We start from the raw sequence: 23,442 nt of genomic DNA, 5'->3' as shown, positions 1-23,442 counted from the left end.
GCCCTGCTGGTGGGAGACTGCCTTGGTGACCCGTCCTTAGCCAGAGCCCTGGACAGTGGAGGCCCCTCTCCTTCCTCCAGCTGTGAAGGCACTGGAGGGAGTATCCCCGGGAATGAAGGCATGAATAGAATGAGTGAATGCGTCCATCCAGGAGGGCGTCCCCCTCTCTCATTTTCGCATTTCTGGTCATTTCCCAAGGAGAGCATGCAAAGATGTGGGAGCTAGAGGAACTCAGAGTTCCTGGGCAAAATGGTCACCTGCACAGAGCCCACGAGGCAGGTGCTGCTGACACCATTTTTCTAGCATTGTGGGGGGCAGGGAGGGAGTTAATCACCTTGCCCCCGGAGGATCTAGAGCCATGTGGGAAAGGGCAAGGGACGCAAGGGTACTGGGGGCCTGGCTGTGTGGGGCAGGCAGGCGGCTATGCCATTCTGGGCAGACAGGTGTGCCAGCTGTGGGCACCACCTGTATGCGCCTCCTCTCCCTGCCTGCTCCCTTTCCCTGCCCCTAGTCAGTCATGTGAACTTGAAGTTATAGGATCAGTAATGGCCGTGTGTATTGTTCTTGACAGAGGTTACTGTGTTTGTCAAAAGGCTAAGAAGAAAGACATACCTTTCCAACATGGCGAAGGTAGGTTTCCTGAGTGTCCCCCGGGCCCTGTCCTGGCCCCCCACCCACCCAGGTGTGTGTTGGGGCCACCAGGTTCTGGGCTCTACCTTCTCTTTCTTGTGTGACCACGCAGCTTCAATGTTAGAGGCAGGGGGAGAGGGGCCAGAGAAAAGGTTCTGGAATCTGTTCTGATATCCCATGGCAGCAGATGGGGACAGAGCCTGGGACCAGTCCTCTGCCCTAAAGCAGCCCCGGGCAGGGAGGCGTCCAGCCAGGCCCGCCTTTGACAGTCTCCATCCTCCCGGGGCAGAACTTCTCCCCCAGACCCAGCTCCTCCAGCTGGTTCCCCCTTCCGTGCTCGAGGGCTGATGGCCACGACTTTGCACCACAGCCTCCGTTCCAACCCGTCTGCAGCAGCCACCTCAGGCTCCAGAGCCAGCCCTGCTCGGAGCCAGCCCTTCAGTGTTGCCTGGGGGGGTTTACTTAGCATCCAAGGGTCCGTTTCCTCTCCATAAAACTGAAGTGACTGTAGCGTCTGCTGCTGGGGCAGGGGTACGGGTGACCCACCTCCCGTCCTACAGACCCTGAGTGTGGGAGGGACTGGATTGTCCCCTTGCGTGTGCATGTGTGTGCTCATTCGTGTCTGACTCTTTGTGACTGCATGGACTGTACCCCGCCAGGATCCTCTGTCCATGGGATCCTCCAGGCAAGAATACTGGAGTGGGTTTCCATTCGCTTCTCCAGGGGATCTTCCTGACACAAGGATTGAACCCATATCTCCTGCGTCTCCTACATCGGCAGTCTGATTCTTTACTGCTGAGCCACCAGGGAAGCATCCCCTTGGACACTGGAGGCCAAATTCCATGCCCAGGGCTCCCAGGGGAAGAAAAGACATGGCTTCTGAGTCCCCTTGGCTACCCTGTAGAGTCCGCCACCTTTTGCTTTTGAGAAACACACTTGCCTTGTAGACCCCAAATCACCCACTGGTTCTCTCTCTGGAGCATTCAGGCTCCTTGCTGGGGGCACAGAGGATAAGGGGCTGGGAGAGGAGGCGCCACAGGCCCTGAGACCCCGTACCCACCTGCCCCCAAGCAGAAGCGTTCTAAATGCTGCATTTCAGAAAGGCAGTTGTAGAATGTGGGAAATTCAGACATTTTCATTGTCAGCTGGGATTCCATTTTAGTGGGCAATACCCCCAATCCAGTTTTTTTTTTTTCTCTTTGATAAATACAAAATCATGGTAATTTGGAGAGGGGGGCATCAAGCCACAGTAAGATGATGAGATTTCAGTAAGTGGTGTGTGTGCCTTTGTCTTCAGACCATGAGGATGGTGCTGAGAAACACCAGAAGGGTCAGCATCCTGAAGTCGGATCTATGCACCATCTTCCATCAGGGCGTTTTGGATATTTCCCAGAAAGTCCTGTCCAGGGACCTGAGCAGCACCGATGTCCTGGGAGAGAACACAGAGATGAAATGTAATCCTCCTTCAGCCGCTGCTTTGTGCAGTGTTTGGTATATGATCGGGGCCGGCGTGGCCATCCCCAATATATGAATCTGCTGAAGTAACTAGGGGCTTCCCTGGTGGCTCAGTGGTAAAGAATCCGTCTGCCAATGCAGGAGACACGGGTTCAATTCCTGGGTCAGGAATATCTTCTGGAGAAGGAAATGGCAACCCACTCCAGTATTCTTGGCTGGGAAATCCCATGGACAGAGGAGCCTGGCAGGCTTACAGTTCATGGGGTTGCAGAGTCGGACGCACCTAGCAGCTAAACAACAGTTCTTGATAAGTAGCCCCTGCCCCACCACTCGTCTGTCCCTTGAAGATCTCCCTGCTCCCTACTAACTGGCTGTCCCAAATCCCAGATCCTCCCCCAGGAGACTCCCCTCCAACCAAACCAGCATCTGAAAAGCAAACACTGAACCCAGTAGACCTCAGGGCTACGGAAACCCCCCTCCCAGGCCACTGACTCCGCTAGAAATCCCAGGTGACTCCCCAAACCTTGCTCTCACCCTCAGCCCAAGCTCAGAGAGACCCAGGAGGCGTAAAGCCTCCCCCTACCAAGTGCGTGCCAGCCTTCCAGGGGCTCCCTGGCTCCTGATGGCCTCCTTGTGTGTCTCTCCAAGGGGGCACAGATCTGGCAGGGAGGCAGCATGACACCTGAGAGGTGAATGCTCGAGGCGTGCCTGGAAATACTTCCAGATGGAGCCTGGTGGGGCCTCTGCCAGGGCCGAGGCAGTCCACTGGGTTTCCAGATCTTCCTGGCGTGTGGTGGCACTCAGCCGGGGGGACCAAAGGCTGACCTTCCGCCCTCTCTCCCCCACTGCTGCCTGCACAGGTGGGGGCCCCGGTCCCCCCGTCACTTCCCAGCCTCCACCCCTCAGGTCTGTGCTGACAGAGTCCACAGCCCCCGGCAAGGCACCTAACATCCCTCAGCGGCTTTGATGTCCTTCATCCCCTTTATAAAAACAGCGGGGATGGGTGAGGTCATGTCTGTATCATGCAGTGAGCTCACTTGGAGCCAAGTTCTGCATAATTACAAGGTGTAGTTACGATTTCAAAATCTTTCTTCCCATTTTAACAAGGAGCAGAGGGGGTCGCTGGAAGGCAAGAGCACAGAGCTCTGAACCAGTCGACCTGGGGTGACACATCCCACCCAAGAAGGCATCCTTTGTGTTCACAAGGAGTGCGAGGCCCCAGGGGATGCCTTTGAACTGCTGTGAGGATGTGGTCCCCTAGGTTACCTGGTATACAAATACCTACTGGGAAATTCTGCCGCATGGCTCACCATCTTTTGGTTTGTTTTGTCTGTTGATAGGTTTGAGCAGTTTAATTTCTTTGCTGGGGACGTCAACAGATCTCAGTGTATTCATGAATTGTCTGTCTTCAAATCTCCAAGAATTTGTCTTCCAGGTACAAAAACATATTTTTTTTAAAAAAAAAAAAAAAGAGAAGAAGTAAGTGTTGGTCATTCTAGCTATATTACAGCACTGAGTGCTCAGGACCTGGTGCAAAGGGAAAGGGTTTTCTCTGGGGCTCTGGACAAAAGTGTGTCATGGTGGGGATGGCACTTCAGGATGGGGAAGTAATATCTCAGAGGCTTGTACATCATACAAGTGTGTGTGTGTGTGTGTGTATTTGCTTGCAAGTGGCACATGTGTGCATGGGTGAGCATGTGTGTGGGTGGGTGTAGGCAGGTAAGTGTGAGTGTGTTTGCCCTTGTGAGTATGTGAACACCAAGCAGGAGTGTTTAGCAGGGAGATAGGTTTGTCCATTGAGGGAGAATTGTAAAGTAAAAATTAAAAATAAATAAATAAATTTTTAAAAAAAGAAAAAAAAAATAAAGTCACAACCTAAAAGTTGAGAGTTATGTTTAATTCAGTGGAAATTTTTAGGACTTCAAGCCTGGGAGACAGCATCTCAAATGACCCTGAGAGAACTGCTGCAAGGAGGCAGAGGGAAGAGTCAGGTTATATAGAAATTTGCAACAAAGGGCAGGTAATCTGAACATCAAAAGCATCTTGTGAGTTAAAGAAAACCAGATATTCCAAGTTAAGCAATTTAGTGTTTTTCTGTGTATGGAAGATGCAAGAAGATGCAAGAGTCTGGGCTCTCTGAAATCATTCCTTTCATATGCATCTCAGCTATCTGGGGCCAGAATCCTGTATTTTTCACACCCAGAGCTCCTCAGGACTCACCGTAGGGAATGGCTGCAGCCTTGTGGATGCCAGATTGCAGCTATTCTTTTCCTTCCTTGGTGCCCATCAGTCAGTTCAGTCGCTCAGTCGTGTCCGACTCTTTGCGACCCCATGAATTGCAGCACGCCAGGCCTCCCTGTCCATCACCATCTCCCAGAGTTCACTCAAACTCACATCCATCAAGTCGGTGACACCATGCAGCCATCTCATCCTCTGTCGTCCCCTTTTCCTCCTGCCCCCAATCCCTCCCAGCATCAGAGTCTTTTCCAATGAGTTAACTCTTCACATGAGGTGGCCAAAGTACTGGAATTTCAGCTTTAGCATCATTCCTTCCAAAGAACACTCAGGGTTAATCTCCTTTAGAATGGACTGGTTGGATCTCCTTGCAGTACAAGGGACTCTCAAGAGTCTTCTCCAACACCACAGTTCAAAAGCATCAATTCTTCGGCGCTCAGCTTTCTTCACAGTCCAACTCTTGCATCCATACATGACCACTGGACCTTGACTAGACGGACGTTTGTTGACAAAGTAATGTCTCTGCTTTTCAATATGCTATCTAGGTTGGTCATAGCTTTTCTTCCAAGGAGTAAGTGTCTTTTAATTTCATGGCTGCAGTCACCATCTGCAGTGGTTTTGGAGCCCCCCAAAAATAAAGTCTGATACTGTTTCCACTGTTTCCTCATCTATTTCCCATGAAGTGATGGGACCGGATGCCATGATCTTCGTTTTCTGAATGTTGAGCTTTAAGCCAACTTTTTCACTCTCCTCTTTCACTTTCATCAAGAGGCTTTTTAGTTCCTCTTCACTTTCTGCCATAAGGGTGGTGTCATCTGCATATCTGAGGTTATTGATATTTCTCCCAGCAATCTTGATTCCAGCTTGTGCTTCTTCCAGCCCAGCGTTTCTCATGATGTACTCTGCATATAACTTAAATAAACAGGGTGACAATATACAACCTTGACATACTCCTTTTCCTATTTGGAACCAGTCTGCTGTTCCATGTCCATTTCTAACTGTTGCTTCCTGACCTGCATATAGGTTTCTCAAGAGGCAGGTCAGGTGCCCTAGGGCTCAGGAATTCACATTTGGAGGGCTGGAATCACTGATGACCGTGACATCCTTGTTTACTGATATGGCAGGAAATACTCCATTTCTCAGGGAGAACGGTGCTCATATGGGGGTTTTGCATACAGTCCCAGTAAAGTGTCAGGCTTGGGTTCATGAAAGCCAGCATGAATTGGTTTTGGATGTGGGTGGGTTTGGTCCTTCTGACAGACATGTCCCTTGGGTTCAGTACACCCTTTGGCTTGATTGTCATCATCACCGGTATCAGAAAGTCACATTACTGAATCGGGTTCAGCCACTCACTGCTCAAAAATCAATACTGGAGTGAAGCAAATGTTGGTAGAGAAGAAAATTGGTTTGGATCAGAATGCTTGCAATCTGGATTGAGATGATGAAACTCAGTGTCCCCAAAACCACCTCTAGAGATTCTGCTTGGCCCTGAACATCTTTAAAGGGAAATGGGGAGGTGATCTCAGTTAAGCACTGAGAAGAGGGGGGAAGGGTCCTCACCGACCTCCACTGCATGCAGGCTTGTGTCCAGGCTCGTCCGCTCCTTGCGGTCTCTCTCTCCTTTTATTTTTTTCTCATGTGTGCATGTGTGCTTCAGTTGTGTCCGGCTCTTTGCAACCCCATAGACGGTAGGCCGCCAGCCTCCTCTGTCCGTGGGATTCTCCAGGCAAGAATACTGGAGTGGGTTACCATTTCCTTCTCTTTAGATGCTTTCTTGTTCACACGGTTTGTTCAGGAGATTACTGAAGGGGAAGCTGGGAAAGAGATCTGGTCATCTCTGTTGATTTTACTCTTCATTTCTACTTCTTTAATCTTCAGAAAGAAGCAGTAGGTCAGGCAAAGCATTGCATGATCAAAAGGTCTGAAAGGTGTGCTTGGGCAGGAAATGAGCAGGGCAGAGCGGGGGAGGTGGTGGGGAGTGGTGCCTGGTTCGAGGTTAACGACAGGATGGAAGGAGCCTCCTCCAGAGAGCACCTCCTGCCAAAGGCTGCTTCCAGTCACCCTGTCGGAGCTGACAATGCTATTGGGGGAACCCCAGCACCAGGCCCCAGTGGACCCCAAACGCCTCTGCCCATGAGGACACCACCCTCTGAAAGCTAAGGCATCTGGGAATGGGCTTGACTGGGAGGTGAAGGGCAGGTAAGAGTAAATTAAGCTGAGAAAGGGAGACAGCATTCCTGAGAGAGGTTGGCAGGAGTGGAGTGGGCATAGGGAAAGCGGGGGACCAGTCTAGGGAAGAGGGGAGACATCTCTGCAGCAGAGAGCCCTGGAGGGCCTGGAACCAGAAGGTGACTCGAGTTTTCTCCAGAAGTCTCCAACGACAGGTCTTCCCAATCCCTTCCTCCCGCAGAAAGCCCAGGGAGGAGCTTGACAGCTGGGTTCTAAGCCTTGGCAGGTGTCTATTCTCAATCTTTGCTTCTTAGAAATAATCTTTTCAGATTCTGTGTGGGTTTTTTAATCATTTTATTCATCTGTTGCTTTTTGGCTGGGTCTTGCTCCGTGGGCTTCTCTCTAGTGGCAGTGAGCGGGGGTGACTCTCCAGTTGCGGTGGCTCTTCCTGTGGCAGAGCACTGGCTCTGGGGTGCACAGGGTTCAGCACTTGCAGCACGTGGGCTCAGTAGTCGTGGCTCCCAGATTCTAGGACTCTGGTTCAGTAGTCGTGGCACATGGGCTTAGCTGCTCCACAGCATGAGGGTCTTCCCGGATCAGGGATCGAACCAGCATCTAGGCTGGCAGGTGGGTTCTTTGCCACGGATCCGTCAGGGAAGCCCTGCCGCGTGGTTTTGATTTCTCCTCCTTGGTCCTTGGCAAAGTTCACTTGTACCAGAGGTCTCGTGCACAGTTGCATAGCTGTGGAGACTGCAATTTGTTCAATAGAGTGAAGCTCTCTGTCCTCTGGTCCTTGTTTCGGGCACTCACGCAGCCTCAGCTGTACCCCAGCCGAGCCCACTGAGAGCACGGGTACCAGTCCTGCCCCGCAGCAGCACAGGCCCATCCTGTGTCCAAGCCCATGTAACATGGTGTGTCCACCCTCACCCCCACAGCCCTCATGAATGAGACATCTCAGGAAAGCGGTGGTTTTGTGTCTGCCTGCATTTGATGGGGTTGTTTTTCTAAAACAGCTTGACTGATTAAAAAAAAAGACTACTGTCAATAAAATACTCAGACTGTTAAAATGTGAAGCCGCAGGCATGTCCAAGATGACTAATCATCTCAAGTTGTTAGCATCTGGAACACAGGGAGACGTTCAGCTGGGTTGTGTTTCATTTGGTTCCCCCAATTCTCGTGCAGTTTGGGCGCAAGAGTAATTTCTAAACATGGGAACCCAAGGTGTCATGCTACTGGCAAGAGGAGGAAAGCTCGGGGGTTGGGCTGAGATTGCCCACTGCGCCTTCTCTGGGTGGTTTAGGGACATCTTTGTGTGTGCTGAACCCCAGCAGGGGTCCTCCCAAGAGCCCCCCTATCCAGGAGGTCCAGAGGCATGGGGAGAAGATGCCCCTGCTAAGGGGAGTCTGTTTCCAAACCCAGGTTCATGTTCAGGAGGCACTGTGAAGCCGAACAGACTGGAAGGTCAGAGGTTGGAGCAGAGAAAGGTTTATTGCAGGGCCATGCAAGGAGAATGAGTGGCTTATGCTCAAAACTCCCCAGAGGCTTTCAGCAAAGCATTTTCAAGGGCCAGGTGAGGGGGTGGGGCTCAGGGTGTGTGATTAGCTTGTGCACAATTCTCTGATTGGTTGATGCTGAGATACCAGGACAGTTAACGTTACTGATCCTTAGACACTTGAAGGCCTGCGGGCTGTGTGCTCTGATCAGTAAGTAGTTAGTTTCTTCCACTTGTTGGTGATGTTTAGCACTGGAAAAACTCAGGAAAAATACAGAAGATGCCATCATCTGGGTACTTCAGCGAGGAGCCCCAGCAGAGGATATGGGGGTGGGGGGTGTCTGTCCCAGGGAGGACCCCCCCATGGCATCTTGCTTGGTTACAGGTCCACAGCCACCCAGAGCCCCGAGTGGTCCTTTGGGAGTTCTCGATGGGGGCTGAAGATAAGCAGAGATGGAAAGGCACCTCTTTATTCCTGGCCAGTCACCGCAACTCTTCCTTGGAGACTGTGGTTGAGACTGTGGGGGGGTCCCCACATGGGGGAGGTTCAGGGGCTTCACCCCATCCTGTGCTGGGGAGCTCCTGCGGCTCTGTCAGTTTGTAATTCTCCAGAAGTGCAACCCAAGGCTGCCATGTGTCTGGTGGGGGAGTTCCTTGATCGGCACATATAGCACCCCCAGTACCCAGTTAAATGCCACTCAGGCCATCGGATGACCACACAGGTGGGCCTTCCGGGCCTCGATAATTCACCCAGTGCAGCAGCCAGCTTGGTGCTTTCCAAAATCGGCCCCCTTCTTCCCATCTCTGTGGGATTCTGGGCCCCTTTATCACAGCATCAGATTTGCCAAGCATAGATTAGCCCCCGATGTCCCCAGTGGCAACTGCCAAGGGGGCCTCAGCGGGACTGCCCTGCAGGGGTCACCCTGAAGGGGTCCTCACAAGTGACCTCTTTTTAAAAAATTGTGGGGATTGAAAAAAGAAGTAGGCCCCTCTCCCACCTCCTGCCTTCTCTCTCCCCACTTCAAAAGGTCTTGCCAGGAATCACCCCCAACAAGGGATGGCGAGAGACCAGGCCTGGGCCTCCTCTCCCCCTGCCCTTCCCGCCTGCTGTCCCGCTTTGGCCACCTCAGTGTCTACACCCACCATGGGCGACTTTGACAACATGCTCGCCTCAATTTTTATCATAAACCCCAGCATTTTTTTTTCTCTCTCTCTAAAATGTAACAGCCAAGCAGAAGCAAAGAGGAGTTCATCCAATTGGCCGCCAGCTTCCAGCTGAGGTGGAATTTCCTCCTCACAGCAGTGAGCAAAGCCATGACCCTCTGTCATAGAGACAGCTTCGGTAAGTCCGAGGACACACAGTGGTGTGTAGGCTGCCTGCCACAGGTGTGGTTACAGCTCAGTGCTCACCATATGGCTACGTGAAACCCACTCACCGTCTTCTCGCCTTTTTATGTAAAATACAACACGGACACAGAGAATCACACAAAACCATGCTAATCTTTTTATAACAACACGATGATTCATCAAATGGTTGGACCCTGCCTCCCTCTTCTGTCCATGAAAATAATCAGTAAACAATCAGAAATAAGAACAAAGTTTTACTTGAGCCAGACCAAGGACCAGCCCTCCCAGGTAGCCCTGGTGGTAAACAATCCTGTCAATGCAGGAGTTGTGGATTCGGTCCCTGGGTCAGGAAGATCTCCTGGAGAAGAGCTTGGCAACCCACTCCAGTATTCTTGCCTGGAGAAGTCCATGGACAGAGAAGCCTGGAGGGCTACAGTCCATGGGGTCGCAAAGACTCAGACACGACTGAAGCAGCTTAACACACACGCTCTGGGTCTAGCCCACAAGCCCGCTCCCCACATGACCCTGAGAAGCTGTTCTGGATGCTCTGGAGAGCAGCGCAGTTTCATATCTTGTCAGAACAAAGAACATTAGACAAGTCATTTCCTCAAGGTTTAAAAAGAGAGGGAGACCAGTACGCACACAGCAAGTCAGCATGGCCTTGGCACCTGGAAGGGGAGTCTTATCATTGAAGGAGGGCCAGTGTTGGTGTCCCCAGAAGGCAGGCATTTAATCTTTGTTTTCAACATGGATGTTCTTCACTTCTGGTCAATATGTCCTTTTCTCTAACAGTCAAAGCAGAGGACCTGTGTAGGGTTGATAGGCCACAAACTTGATACTTTTCGCTAGCATCAGAGTCAAGTTCACTCATGTATAAAGCCAGATGCCGCCTCTAGAGTTTAATATGTGGAAGTTTCTTTTATCATCCTCCTCCTGTCATTGTCAGATACACAAGAAATCTCCTCTGACTTTTTAATTATCTGCTCTGGGACATTCTGAGAAAAGAACCAGGCACCCACTTTTACTCCCAACTGAGATGGAGGAAAAAAATGGGTTCTTTGGGGCACCTGGATTTAACTTCCAGGAATAACAATTGATAAAGTTCCCCCGTGGGCTTCCTTGGTGACTCAGACAGTAAGGAATCCGCCTGCCCATGCAGGAGACCTGGGTTCAATCCCTGGATTGGGAAGATCCCCTGGAGAAGGGAATGGCTACCCACTCCAGTATTCTTGCCTGGAGAATCCCATAGACAGAGGAGCCTGGTGTTAGAAAGAGTTGGACACTACTGAATGACTGACGCCACTGTGTGCAGATGGTGGGAAGAATAAAGCAGAGTCTGTCTTGCAAACTTTCTTGTCAAATAGATGGTCTTCCTGTGCTGGGGGAGGTCTCACCTGTCACAGCTGTGGTGCTGACGCATAGGACAGGAGAGTCGTGGGGAGGGACAGTCATCCCTGAGGCCCACAGCCCCGTGGAGGGGATCACTCATTTCAGCAGATATCTGTGCATCCTGCAAAGTCCCAGGCTCCTTCCTGGACACTGGACACGCAGCCATGGACAGACAGACAGAGCCTCCACCACACGAGCTCACACACCAGTCAGGGTGAGCAACTCCTGCCCCAGGGCTGCCGGAGGCCCTTGCAGTGGGTACGGGGATCAGGAAGAGCAGACAAAGAGCAGAGAAGCCCTATTCTAGACCATTCTGCAAACTCTGGGTCTCTTTGGGGGGTAAGCAGCCACACAGGTGACACCCATTCATCACGAGGCTCTGCCCATGAAGGTCAGGTTGACAGGCTTAATGTTGATGCTCTTCCAGGGCAAAGTTCAGGTACAACCACAAAAGGAAAACCAGCCCTTTCAGTAGTTTGTACTGCCGACGGAAAAAAATGCACAATCTGAAAGTTAAGAGTTATGTTTTATTTAGTGGACAAAACTGAGGGCTTAAGCCTAGGACACAGCATCTCAGGTAGCTCTGAGGGACTGAAGAGGTGAGGGGCGGAGCCAGGATGTATATGAGTTTTTTGCAGCAAAGACCAAAGTAGTGGGAACCTCAAAAGATTGCTTTTAATTAAAGAAAACCTGACATCTCAAGTTAAGGAATGTGTGTGTGTGTGTGTGTGTGTGTGTGAGTCGCTCAGTCATGCCCAACTCTTTGCGACCCTGTGGACTGTAGCCTGCCAGGCTCCTCTGTCCATGGGATTTTCCAGGCAAGAATACAGGAGTGGGTTGCCATGCCCTCCTCCAGGGGATCTTCCCGACCCAGGAGTGGAACCTGGGTCTCTGGCATTGCAGGCAGGTTCTTTACCATCTGAGCCTCCAGGGAAGCCCTGAGGAATTTAGTGCTCTTCTGTCTACGGGGCAGATGCAAGAGTCTGGGCTCCCTGAAATCATTCCTTCAATATGCTTCTCAGCTCTCAGGGTGTGTTTTCTCACCCTGAGTCTCCTCGGGGGATGCTGCTGGGGTGGCTGCTGCAGCTGATGACTAGATGAGGGGTGGACACCCTGCCTCCATCCCGCGTTCCCCCAAGGCTCACTGTCGGGGGCTGTAATGTGATGGCTTGGTGGCCGCAGCATCCTTTGATAAGTCATAGAGTGGGTGCCATTCTCGGCTTACAGTGGTTTCCCCCTCCACCTTCTTGGACCTTCATATGATGTCAGAGTACTCACACCACCCGTTCTTCCTCTGCACATGGACCTTGGTTTCACAAAGTCAAACAAGCAGAGAGTTGTTTCAGGGTCAGACTTATTCCAGACCAGGCCATGTCATGTCACAGAACCAGGCTCTCTCACCCAAGACCTAGCAGAGAAGAGTGGACCTTGTGCAGAGCTTTGAATTGCGCAGAAAGGGTCAACATACCCTTCTGGGATTGGTGCTGTCGTTCATGGTCTGCGTTATTTTACAGCTCTTGCAAATTGTATCAAACAGGTAATATGATTCTCCTGCCCAGAAGTGCAAACTATAGTGTGTCAGGTGGGCGCAGCTGAGGACAGCCCTGTGGCATCTATTTGTAAATTAATGTCAGCGGCATTCTTTACTGTCTGTGTATGTTTAGTCCTTTGAATTCTCTCTTTTTTAAATTTATTTTTTATTGGAGTATAATTGCTTTACAATTATACTGTTGGTTTCTGCCTTTCAACAACATGAATCGGCTGTATGTATACATATATCCCCTCCTCTTGGGCCTCCCTCCCACTGCCCCATCCCTCCCCAGTAAGTCATCACAGAGCACCGAGCTGAGCTCCCAGTGCTATAATCAGTTGCAGCAGCTTGCTGTTTCTCTGATTAATTGAGTCCCATAAAATCTTTGAAATGCATTCATTTTACATCTGTGTGAGAATCACGGTTTTATCTTCATTAAAAAATTACCTTTTGATGTGTGGCAGAAACCAACACAATTCGGTAAAGCAATTATCCCTCAATTAAAAAATAAGTAAATTTGAAATTTAAAAAGATTTTTAAAGATTAATTTTAAAAATTATCTTTTAAGAACTGTTGTAAGCCAGATATCCCCCCCACCCCGTTTCTCAACTGAACTGTTAATTATCCTTTTGTTTTCTGGAGCCCGAGGCCTTGGGATTCAGAGCACTCAGCTGGCGCCTGCCGGCCAGCTCCCTAAAAACAGCCCCTGCACCCCTCACCCGTTTCCCCCCGGAGATGCAGCCAGGTTGTGGGTGGTCGAGGGGCTCGCTCTCCACCTCCGGGAAGGGCACCCGTTTCCCTGCAGGTGGCCCTTCTCCCAGCTCACAGCAGCTGTGCTGATGTTCCCTGTCATGACTCAGCTCACTGAGCACCTCGTGCTGAAGCCGCCTTCTGGGGTCCTCTGGGTATGGGATGCTGCGAGGGTGATGGACGCTGCAGGGACTCAGGCTTTGCCAGGGGGAGTGAGGCTCTAGTGCACGGGAGCTGAGAGCCCTGGAAAAGCTGTTCGTTCCACCGGGATCTGTTTACCTGTCCATCTGTCTGTCTGCTTATTCACTGGGGGGTTGTTATTTCAATGTAGGCTCCTGGCACCTGTTTCACTTGCTGCTTTTGGAATATGTGATTCACATACTTCAGTCGTGCATTGAGGAGGAAGAGGAGGAGGACGACGTGGGGAGTCTCAAGGAGATACTGCCAGATGAGCAGTCTCCTGTCCAGCCAGACCATGAGCCCCACCACCCTCCAGACTGCCCCCCAGCTCAGGAGCGTGAAAGCCTGAGTGCGGATCCCCCACGAGTGATGCTCAGATGCAAGGGCCAGAGCCCCGGTGCCACGGCGGGGAGCAGTGTGGTGGTCAGGGTGCCTGGCTTCCTGGTAGACACTGTCACGGGCAACAAGGTACGCACACTGTGGCCCGGCCTTCCGTCCACCGGTGTTCTCAGGGGAGTGAGAACCCAGAGGGCTAGGAAACCCATGTGCTGTGCGTAGTCACTCAGTTGTGTCTGACTCTGCAATCCCATGGACTGTAGCCCATCAGGCTCCTCTGTCCATGAGATTCTTCAGGCAAGAATCCTGGAGTGGGTTGTCATTCCCTCCTCCAGGGGATCTTCCCAACCCAGGGATTGAACCCAGGTCTCCCGCATTGCACGCAGATTCTTTACCAGCTGAGCCACCAGGGAAGCCCTAAGAAGCCCATAGAGGGGGTTATACCTTGTCCAAACAAGGACACAGGACTCTAGAGTCATCTCTGCTTTAAGCGATTTTGCCAGTGTGTCTGTTGACCACTGCTCAGCTCCAAAACGTGCCTGGTCTGATAAGAGCTGTGGAATATGGGGACAGCTGAGCCTGCCTGGCATGAACAGACTCACTGAGCAGCAGATCACTACAACTAAGAGGAGTGACACGCACTGAAAATGCCTCTGGCGGTGTTTAAAGAAAGGAAACACTGAATAGTCAGAGTACAAAGGATTTTTGAAAGGATGGAATTGGGGTCCATCTTGAAAGATATAAAAATAAGGATTGCAGGAATTCTCTGGTAGTCCAGTGGGTAGGACTGTGCACTTTCAGTCCCAGGGCCTGAGGTTTGATCTCTGGTTGGGAAATTAGGATTCTGAAAGCCTTGCAGCATGGCCAAAAAATTAAAATAATGAAAAGTAAGGCAATTTCTCTGGTGGTCCAGTGGCTAAGACTCCACACTCCCAGTGCAGGAGGCTGGGGTTCAATCCCTGGTCAGGGAACTAGATCCTGCATGCTGCAACTAAGACCTGGGGCAGCCAAGTAAATAAAAAATAAATACATATTTTAAAAAATGAAAGTAAGAATGCCTACTTATCGAATGTACTGTGCACACTTGATATATATTGTCTCAAAGCCATACAGCCCTGCACAGTATCTGTTCTTATCATTTTCATGCCATGGATGAGGAGACAGAAGCTCAGAAAAGCTAAGTAGAGGCCCAGAGTCACACAGCAAGTAAACGGAGGCTGACACCCTGGCCTGCCTGATCTCTTCATTCTTCTCCTACAGTGCTAGATGGGAGGAGGATGGTCCAGGCCCCCAGAAAACTAGGACACAGGATGCAGAGATCTGAGATGGGGTAGCAAATGCCAGAGAGGGGAGGCAGATTGAGCAGGAAGTTCAGCTAGATGTGAGGCAAGGGAGTGGGCTGGTTGGGGAAATAAACCTTGACAACTGTCAGTAGTAATTTCTAAAACTCCTGCACACGTGTTTGGAAGCTTGGCCTCTTTACGTGGCATTCTTTGCACATCCACAAGTTCCCCAGACCCCTGAAGGCAGGAGTGTGACCTCAGCCTGGATGAAACATGGTCAAAGCCATGTGGCTGAGTCACAGCTGGAACGGTCTGTACCCTGCAGGCATGTTAAGTCGCTTCAGTCGTGTCCAGCTCTTTGTGACCCCATAGACTGTAGCCCGCCAGGCTCCTCTGTCTGTGGGATCCTCCAGGCAAGAATACTGGAGTCGGTTGCCATTTCCTTCTCCAGGGGATCTTCCAAACCCAGGGATCAAACTCATGTCTCCTGCATTGGTAGGAGGTGCCACCTGGGACGCCCGTCCATGCCCTGCAGCCCTTCCCCATGCCAAGCGCACAGAACCTTGGCAGACTGTTACTGAGCTGGACTGGACGAGACACCCACTGGCCTGGACAAATGAAACAGGAGCCAAAGAGCCACTTCTCACAGTCACCAGCCCTCTGTCTCCATCAGGCGTGCATTTGCTGACCTCGAAATAGTAAATTCAACACCCAGTGCTTCCATGCTCTCAGTGCTAGAGACTCTAATGTGAGTCTGTAAATAAGAAACTCATCTCCCTGGGAGTGTGTATATGACGTCAACAAGACAGAGACCGGGAAACGGGAAAACACTGGCCCCCAATCAGGACTGGTGAGCGGGGAGGGGTGCTGGGCCACTGAGAGAAGGAGCAGATGGAGGCGGTTCAGGCTGCATTCACTGAGCTGCTGATTCAGGGCCGTGGGCAGAGAGAAGGCCCAGCTCAGTCTGGAGAAGGGACAGGTTGGCCAGACTGTGCCCTAGAGAACCCTCTCCTGGCCGCTGACCCTCTGGAGAACACACCCTGTCCTGGGTGACAGGACCCGTCGGGAGGGCTTACCCTAATCACCTGGGAACCCCAACAGGACGCGTGTCTGAGCTGGACGTTCAAGTCTGATGATTTGGCAAAATATCTGTAGCCCACTGTGAGCAAACCCACGTCTTCCACTTAAGCGGGTTTCCTAGGTGGCTCAGTGGTAAACTCCCCCTGCCAGCGCAAGAGACATGGATTCAATCCCTGAGTTGCGAAGATGCCCTGGAGAAGGAAATGGCAACCCACTCCAGTATCCTTGTCTGGGAAATCGCATGGACAGAGGAGCTGAGAACATTCAGCAAGATGCTTTATTTGCCTGCTCAGCTTCCTCTTCTACAAAATGGAAATAAAGACATCTAATTCCATAGGCTATAATGAGGTATAAATAAGTTAATTATTCATGAAATTCTTAGAAGCATAAAAAGTACCCATAACCCTAGTCATTGTTATTATTTCTCCAAGAAAACCTCCTAATCTGAACACCCTTCCAGAACATTCTCTACCCAGTCCCCTAGCCACTCTGAAGTTTATTGCAATGGGTGCATTCCACCTATATTTAATTGGTGGCAACAGTAGAGAGGACATTAAATAATTGAATGACATAATAAAGCAATACAAGCAGATACATGTCAGATAATCCAAGGTAATATGCATTAGAGATTAATTAAACCTGCTTGTGCTCATGCAAGCCTGCCAGTTTAGCCATAATGACTTAAACACTCAAACACTGAAAAGTTAGGCTCGTCTGATTTCCATTGCACTCACTAGTCAGCGTGTGCACTTGTCTTCAGCAAAAAGGCACACACTCAGGGTCCCATGTGCTTTCCTCTGCCACGAGTTAACACCTGTTCAGCTGCACCTCTGGGGCTGACGCCCCCGAACAATTCAGCTCAGTCCCTGCACCTACAGCAGCAGCTCAAGTCAGCAGTCCCCACCGCCACTTCCATCTGTCGCTCTTGTCCATTCTACCAATGCTCAAAATAGTAAGATGCCAAGGCATGTCTTAAGAATAAAGGAAAAATTATACTGCTATTAAATAAAGGCCATTCTCCCTAACCTGGCAACCAGTTCCAGTATTCTTGCCTGGGAAACCCACGGACAGAGGAGTCTGGTGGGCTACAGTCCGTGGAATTGCAAAGTCAGACACAACTGAGTTTTCAGTTTAGGTCATATACTGAAGCATGAAAGCATGGCAAAAATATTTAAAAACAAGTGACTTCAGCCAAAAGGTAAAGATGAAGACAGGTGGTATTTGTTTTTTTGTTTTGAGAGACAGAAGAAAAACATCTTTTCATTGGTTGGTGATGGTTATCATTGAATTTATGGAGAATGGGTGAGATATGTACTTTCATTAACCTTGCATTCAAAATCATCTTTTGCACATCTTTGTCAAAATATGCTAGCTTATGGGGATGGAGGGGGCACTGTTGAAGAAATCAGACCAAAAAAATACATCTCTGTCAGTTTGAAACTAATCATATCTGAGGATTTGCCCATCTTTTGAATACCCTTGGAGCTGAGGGTGGCATATTATCCTTGTTTCTCTGATAGGAAGGTTTGCTCAGGCAACTTGATGACTGTCTGAGAGCCAACATCAGAGTCTGTGAATGTCTCATGTCAATTACTACCCTATAGAGTGTTAATGTACAGAGAAGGCAATGGCACCCCACTCCAGTACTCTTGCCTGGAAAATCCCATGGGCGGAGGAGCCTGGTGGGCTGCAGTCCATGGGGTCGCTAAGAGTCAGACATGACTGAGCGGCTTCACTTTCACTTTTCACTTTCATGCATTGGAGAAGGAAATGGCAACCCCCTCCAGTGTTCTTGCCTGGAGAATCCCAGGGACGGGAGAGCCTGGTGGGCTGCCGTCTATGGGGTCGCAGAGTCGGACACGACTGAAGCGGCTTAGCAGCAGCAGCAGCAGAGTGTTAATGTGACCCGTGAGAGTCTTCACAGACTTCCTCCTCTATATACTGGTCTATTTGACCAGTGGTGGAGGGAGGGTCTGTGTGGGAACTCGAGCCAACTGTGTCGGCTCATAGGGTCAGTATCCATCTGGGAAGCAGCCAAGGTGACGAGCAGTATAGCTGCGAGGAGACCCGTGGGCACTTCACAGGCTCCCTCCTGACTTTCACAACTGATCCAGGCTCTCTGAGTCTGTTTTAATTTTTAATTTTTTGGCCGAGCTTCGTGGCATGAAGGATCCTAGTTCCCCAACCAGGGATCGCACTGGCACCTCCTGCATTGGACGCACAGGATCTTAACCCCTGGACTGCCAGGGAAGCCCCTGCCCTGTGCCTTTCTGGCAGTGTTGCTTCCCTCTTTGGCCTCACAAACACCTGCAGTGCCCCCATCCTTCTCCTCAAGGGAGCCACCTGCTCCCACTCTTGCGCCAACCCCCAACACCCTCTCTTGTGCCATCCTGGGTTTCAGATTCCTGCCACAAAGTCTTCAGCAGCCCCTGAGTGCACCCCTGGGAAGTCGGGGTCCCCTGCACTAGGTCCAGGGTGAGATGAGTGTGTGGTAGGAGAATTCAAATGGTGGGTCCTGAAATGGAAAAGTGTAACTTTCTCTTTTCATTTTTTCTTCTAAACACTGCCTCCCCGCCCCACCCACCCCACACAGCTCATCCAAGTATTGTTGGAGGATAAAGCCACAGAAAGTACCATCAAACTCAGCCTTCCTCTGGGACAGGAGACCCTCATAACCCTGACAGATGGACAAAAATTTGTGATCCACGTATCGGATGTATCCCAAAGCTCTGAGGATATTTATCTTCGGGAAAGTAATGCTGACCCGGGAGCTTATTTATTGGACTAGTGCCTGAGAAAACATACATGTTTTTCATTCTTAAGGATAGAGTAAATGATAACACTTTTGTATTGGTGAGAAAGAAGATTTTGTGTAAATAATAAAGGTAGCACTGTTTTCTGTTTATATGTATTTCAAGGAATTGGTTTTGATGAATCATATAAACTGATTTGGAGAATAATTTTTGCCTCTGTTGCCTTTATTCAGGGCTTTTGCGGTATTTCTGTGGGGACTTGAGAGAAATTTGAGAAATCCTGTTGGTAATAAAAACATGGATCATTCTCCAATGAAAGATAAAGTTTGTAGACTAGCAACCAGTACAAGCAGTCAAAGGCCTCTCATAATATTTTTCGTCCTCTCAGGAGTACCCTAATCAACATAGAGTTTGTAGAAAGATCCCTTCAGGCCTTGAGGAAGAGGGGAAAAACTCAATTATTTGATAGTGCTGTTAGAGTTACTCACTGCTCCAACACAGCAGGGGTCCCCAACCCCCGGGATCTGATGCCTGATGATCTGAGGTGGAGCTGATGCAATATCAATGGAAATAAAGTGCACGAGGGCTGCAATGCACTTGAATCATCCCCCAGGCCCCCAGTGCATGAAAAAATTGTCTTCCAAGAAACTGGTCCCTGGTGCCAAAAAGTTGGGGGACCCCTGCTAAGGATCCCACCTTGGCTTCATTCACATGGCTCTCTTCTTAAAGTGATACAGAACTATGAACCCAACGGTGTCTGCCACAAATGTGGGTGTCCTGCTGATGCTCTGTTCCTCTCTAGCATAATCCCAAAAAACCCTGAAACTGAGCGTAGATCCCTGTTAAACCAGACCATTTTTATGTAACTGATTATGATACTTGAAAGGAATTTAACAATTCATGCTTAACACAATGTCTGGTAGCAGTGGAAATAAGGGAATGTTTTATTGATCTCCTATTACATAAATGAATTAAATTTCCCGAAATGCTTGGGAATTTTAAAGAAATATCAGAACTCTAGACCACTAGATTCATTATTCATCATTATGGTTTAAAAAGTAATCATGCACAGCCCTGGGATTTCTTTGGAAGGAATGATTGCAAACTGAAACTAAAAAAAAAAAAAAAAGTAATCATGTTTTAGAGCGTTTACTACTACATTGAATATGTGATCTCATTTCTTAAGCCATCTGGGAGCAGTTATTTGTCAAAAAAAAACCACACTCAGAGGCCTGCATCCCTCGGCTTACTGTTACAGTGACTTTGCGTATCCTTTGTTCACATCTAAGCGGACAGGTGATGGGCTGAGTCAGGGAACAAAGGCAACAACAAGCTTTATGGGTCCGGGAACAGTGAATTGTGTTTGCATACTTTGGGGTAAACTGATTAGCTGAGAGCTGGCAGAGGGCATTCATCCTTGAAAAGACCATCCAGGCAATCAAAGAAAATCTCACTTATCTGTTTATCTGCAGGGTTTGAAGTTAGGATGGGGGTGGGGGAGGGTGGGCAGTAACAGAGAGGAGAGGAAGGGGCTTCCGGGGCCCTCATCTGCTCCAGCTCTTGGTCTGGGGGTGGCCCTGCCTTGTAAAAATGTGTTTCAAGGCTTCACATTTGCCTTGATTGCTTTTCTGTATATGTTCTATATGAAAACGTACTTTTTAAAACAGAAGTCTGTGCATGTAAGGAGGGGGTGGCGGAGAGAAGGACAGGGAGCTTGGGGGTTAGCGAACTATTATTATAAACTACCGCAGCGAGGGCTGACTGCTCAGTCGTGTCTCTTTGTGACCCCATGGACGGTAGCCCGCCAGGCTCCTCTGTCCACGGGATCCTCCAGGCAAGAATACTGGAGTGGGCTGCCATTTCTTCTCCAGGGGATCTTCCCAACCCAAGCATCAAACACAGGTCTCTTAAGTCTCCTGAATTGCAGGTGGATTTTTTTTACTGCTGAGCCACCAGGGAACCCTATAAACTACTACAAACTACATATATATTTATATAATACTACTGTTATATATAGGATCAATAAACAGCAAGGCCCTACTGTGTAGCATAGGGAACTATATTCAATATCCTGTGATAAACCATCATGGAAAAGAATATTTTAAAAAAAGAAGGTCTATATATGTGTGGCTGAGTCACTTTGCTGTACAGCAGAGATTGGCACGACATCACAAATCTACTTCAGTAAAAAGTTTAAATTAAAAAAAAAAGAAATCAGTGCACACATTGTGGAGATTGTTCTGGGGGTTCCCAGTAGGAGAGAATGAGGCTAAGATGCACACAGGAGGGTTTGGAAAGCAATGAGAGCCCTGTATTTCTCATTCCCCATCATCGGCAGGCGCTTGGATGGTTCTGCGAACCTCGGCTGGGCTCACTCAGCCAGCTGCTGTCCCTGACAGGCTCGTGGGGGCCGGCAGGTCTAGGGTGGTCTCCCCTGGGATCCCTAGGCTCCTCTCCCACATCCCTCCAGCAGCCCAGCCCAGGCATGTTCTCACAGCAGAGCTGGGGGCCAAGGAAGCAGAAATAGAAACAGGTCTTCATGCTCCTGTTTGCATCAGTGCCTGCCCCATTATCCAAAGCAAAGTGGAGACGGTTCTAGAAAAGGGTGTGCACACAGAGGCGATGTCGAATGGGTGGATTTTTCCAATCTGCCATATCAAGGTCAATGATACCTGCTACCCAAATCATTATCCCAGATGCTTGATTAGGGAGACAGTTTTGCAGGAGAATGACCTGCTCGAGGTCATTTGGACACCAGTGAGAACCTAATCATCAGAACAGGGTCCACAGTCATCCCATGGCATCATCCACTGTGACGTTTTGACAGCACTGCCTCCATGCAACATAACCTGATAAGAAACATAGACATTAGCTCCTTAGTGCTGCAAAGAGCCCATAGTAGTTTCCGAAACAGTCACTTTAAGTAGGAATAACAATGAGAACTTGTACAGATGGAAATCTCCCCAGGGCACATCATTGATTGTCAGTGTGGTGCCTACAGCGAGAGCAGCACATTGAATTTTCTTCACATAATAATGATAACTTCACCCACGTAGATCCTGGAACATGCATTTTCACTCATGATGATGGTGAGTTGGAGGCCCACTAACACTCTGTCAGTGGATTTTTCCAAAACCAGAAATTTGATCTAAAATGTACAGTGATGTGTTCCAAAACTCTTGCATTCTTTTACCAGGTCCTTTTTAAATATGGGGGATCATCAATGAACAAAAGAGGCATCTCCCTGCTCTTAGAGGCTGAAGAAGTTCAAAACAAGCCTCCCCAGAAAGTTCCACATTGGCATGGGGGCCATGCAGGCTTCAAAGAAATATATTCCCTCTCTTGACTATGTATACTTGACTCTCATACTTTGGCCACCTGATGTGAACAGCCAATTCACTGGAAAAGACCCTGACACTGGGAAAGATTGAAGGCAAAAGGAAAAGTGGGTAGCAGAGGATAGGATGGTTGGATGGCATCACCGACTCAATGGACATGAGTTTGAGCAAGCTCCAGGAGATAGTGAAGGACAGAGAAACCTGGCGTGCTGCAGTCCATGGGGTCGCAAAGAGTCAGACACTTTGCAACTGAACAACAACAACCCTGACTACCTAAAAGAATTTAAAGCCAAGAAGAGAGTCCTCACCAGATATCTGCTGGCCCCTTTATCCTGAACTTCCCAGCTTTCAGAACCATGAAAAATAAATGTCTTTTGTTTGAACTGCCTAGCCTATGGTATTTTGTTATAGCAGCCCAAACAGACTAAGACAGTCTTTTGTCCCACTTTGAGTGACATGAAGAACTGAGATTGGTCAGTGGACTCAGGTGTGATGTGGACCAGGCTGATCCTTCCATTACAGGATTCCACATAAATATTTCATTTAATAATTTTTATATAGATTATTGCTGCCTATACTGATTGATTCATTCAGTTCTGTTCAGTCGCTCAGTCATGTCTGACTCTTTGTGACCCCCACGGACTGCAGCACGCCAGGCTTCCCTGTCCGTCAGCAACTCCCGGAGCTTGCTCAAACCCATGTCCATCTAGTCGGTGATGCCATCCAACCATCTCAGCCTCTGTCGTCCCCTTCTCTTTTCACCTTCAGTTTTTCCCAGCATCAGGGTCTTTTCCTGATGAAGTCAGTTCTTCGCATCATGTGGCCAAAGTATTGGAGTTTCAGCTTCAGCATCAGTCCTTCCAATGAATACTCAGGACTGATTTCCTTCAGAATGGACTGGTTGGATCTCCTTGCAGTCTAAGGGACTCTCATGAGTCTTCTCCAACACCACAGTTCAAATGTATCAACTCTTCAACTTTCAGCTTTCTTTATGGTCCAACTCTCACATCCATACATGACTACTGGAAAAACCATAGCCTTGACTAGACGGACCTTTGTTGGCTTTTTAATATGCTGTCTAGATTGGCCATAGCTTTTCTTTGAAGGAACCAGCGTCTTTTCATTTCATGGCTGCAGTCACCAGCTGCAGTGATTTTGGAGCCCAGAAAAGAGTCTGCCACTTGTTTCCACTGTTTCCCCATCTATTTGCCATGAAGTGATGCGATCAGATGCCATGATCTTAGTTTTCTGAATACTGAGTTTTAAGCCAGGTTTTTCACTCTCCTCTTTCACTTTCATCAAGAGGCTTTTTAACTCCTCTTCACTTTCTGCCATAAGGGTGGTGTCATCGGCATATCTGAGGTTATTGATATTTCTCCCAGCAATCTTGATTACTGCTTGTGTTTCTTCCAGTCCAGCGTTTCTCATGATATACTATGCATATAAGTTAAATAAGCAGGGTGACAATATACAG

At 49.2% G+C, this 23,442-nt stretch overlaps 1 protein-coding gene across 1 annotated transcript in view; it reads left to right on the top strand.

Moving 5' to 3' along the window:
- Nucleotides 1-18,827, top strand: part of RFX8 (regulatory factor X8) — a 48,881-nt gene extending 30,054 nt beyond the window's left edge. The window contains exons 6-11 of the mRNA XM_040267704.1: nucleotides 572-630; nucleotides 1,928-2,084; nucleotides 3,426-3,520; nucleotides 9,209-9,323; nucleotides 13,330-13,646; nucleotides 18,471-18,827. Of these exons, the coding sequence (XP_040123638.1) occupies nucleotides 572-630; nucleotides 1,928-2,084; nucleotides 3,426-3,520; nucleotides 9,209-9,323; nucleotides 13,330-13,646; nucleotides 18,471-18,665 (938 nt within the window). The 3' untranslated portion in view covers nucleotides 18,666-18,827. The remainder of the gene's footprint in view (nucleotides 1-571; nucleotides 631-1,927; nucleotides 2,085-3,425; nucleotides 3,521-9,208; nucleotides 9,324-13,329; nucleotides 13,647-18,470) is intronic.
- Nucleotides 18,828-23,442: the final 4,615 nt, after the last annotated feature.

This window comes from Oryx dammah, unplaced genomic scaffold, assembly GCF_014754425.2.
Source record: "Oryx dammah isolate SB20612 unplaced genomic scaffold, SCBI_Odam_1.1 HiC_scaffold_25, whole genome shotgun sequence".
Taxonomy (NCBI): Eukaryota; Metazoa; Chordata; class Mammalia; order Artiodactyla; family Bovidae; genus Oryx; species Oryx dammah.
This window is presented reverse-complemented; position numbering and strand designations above follow the sequence as displayed.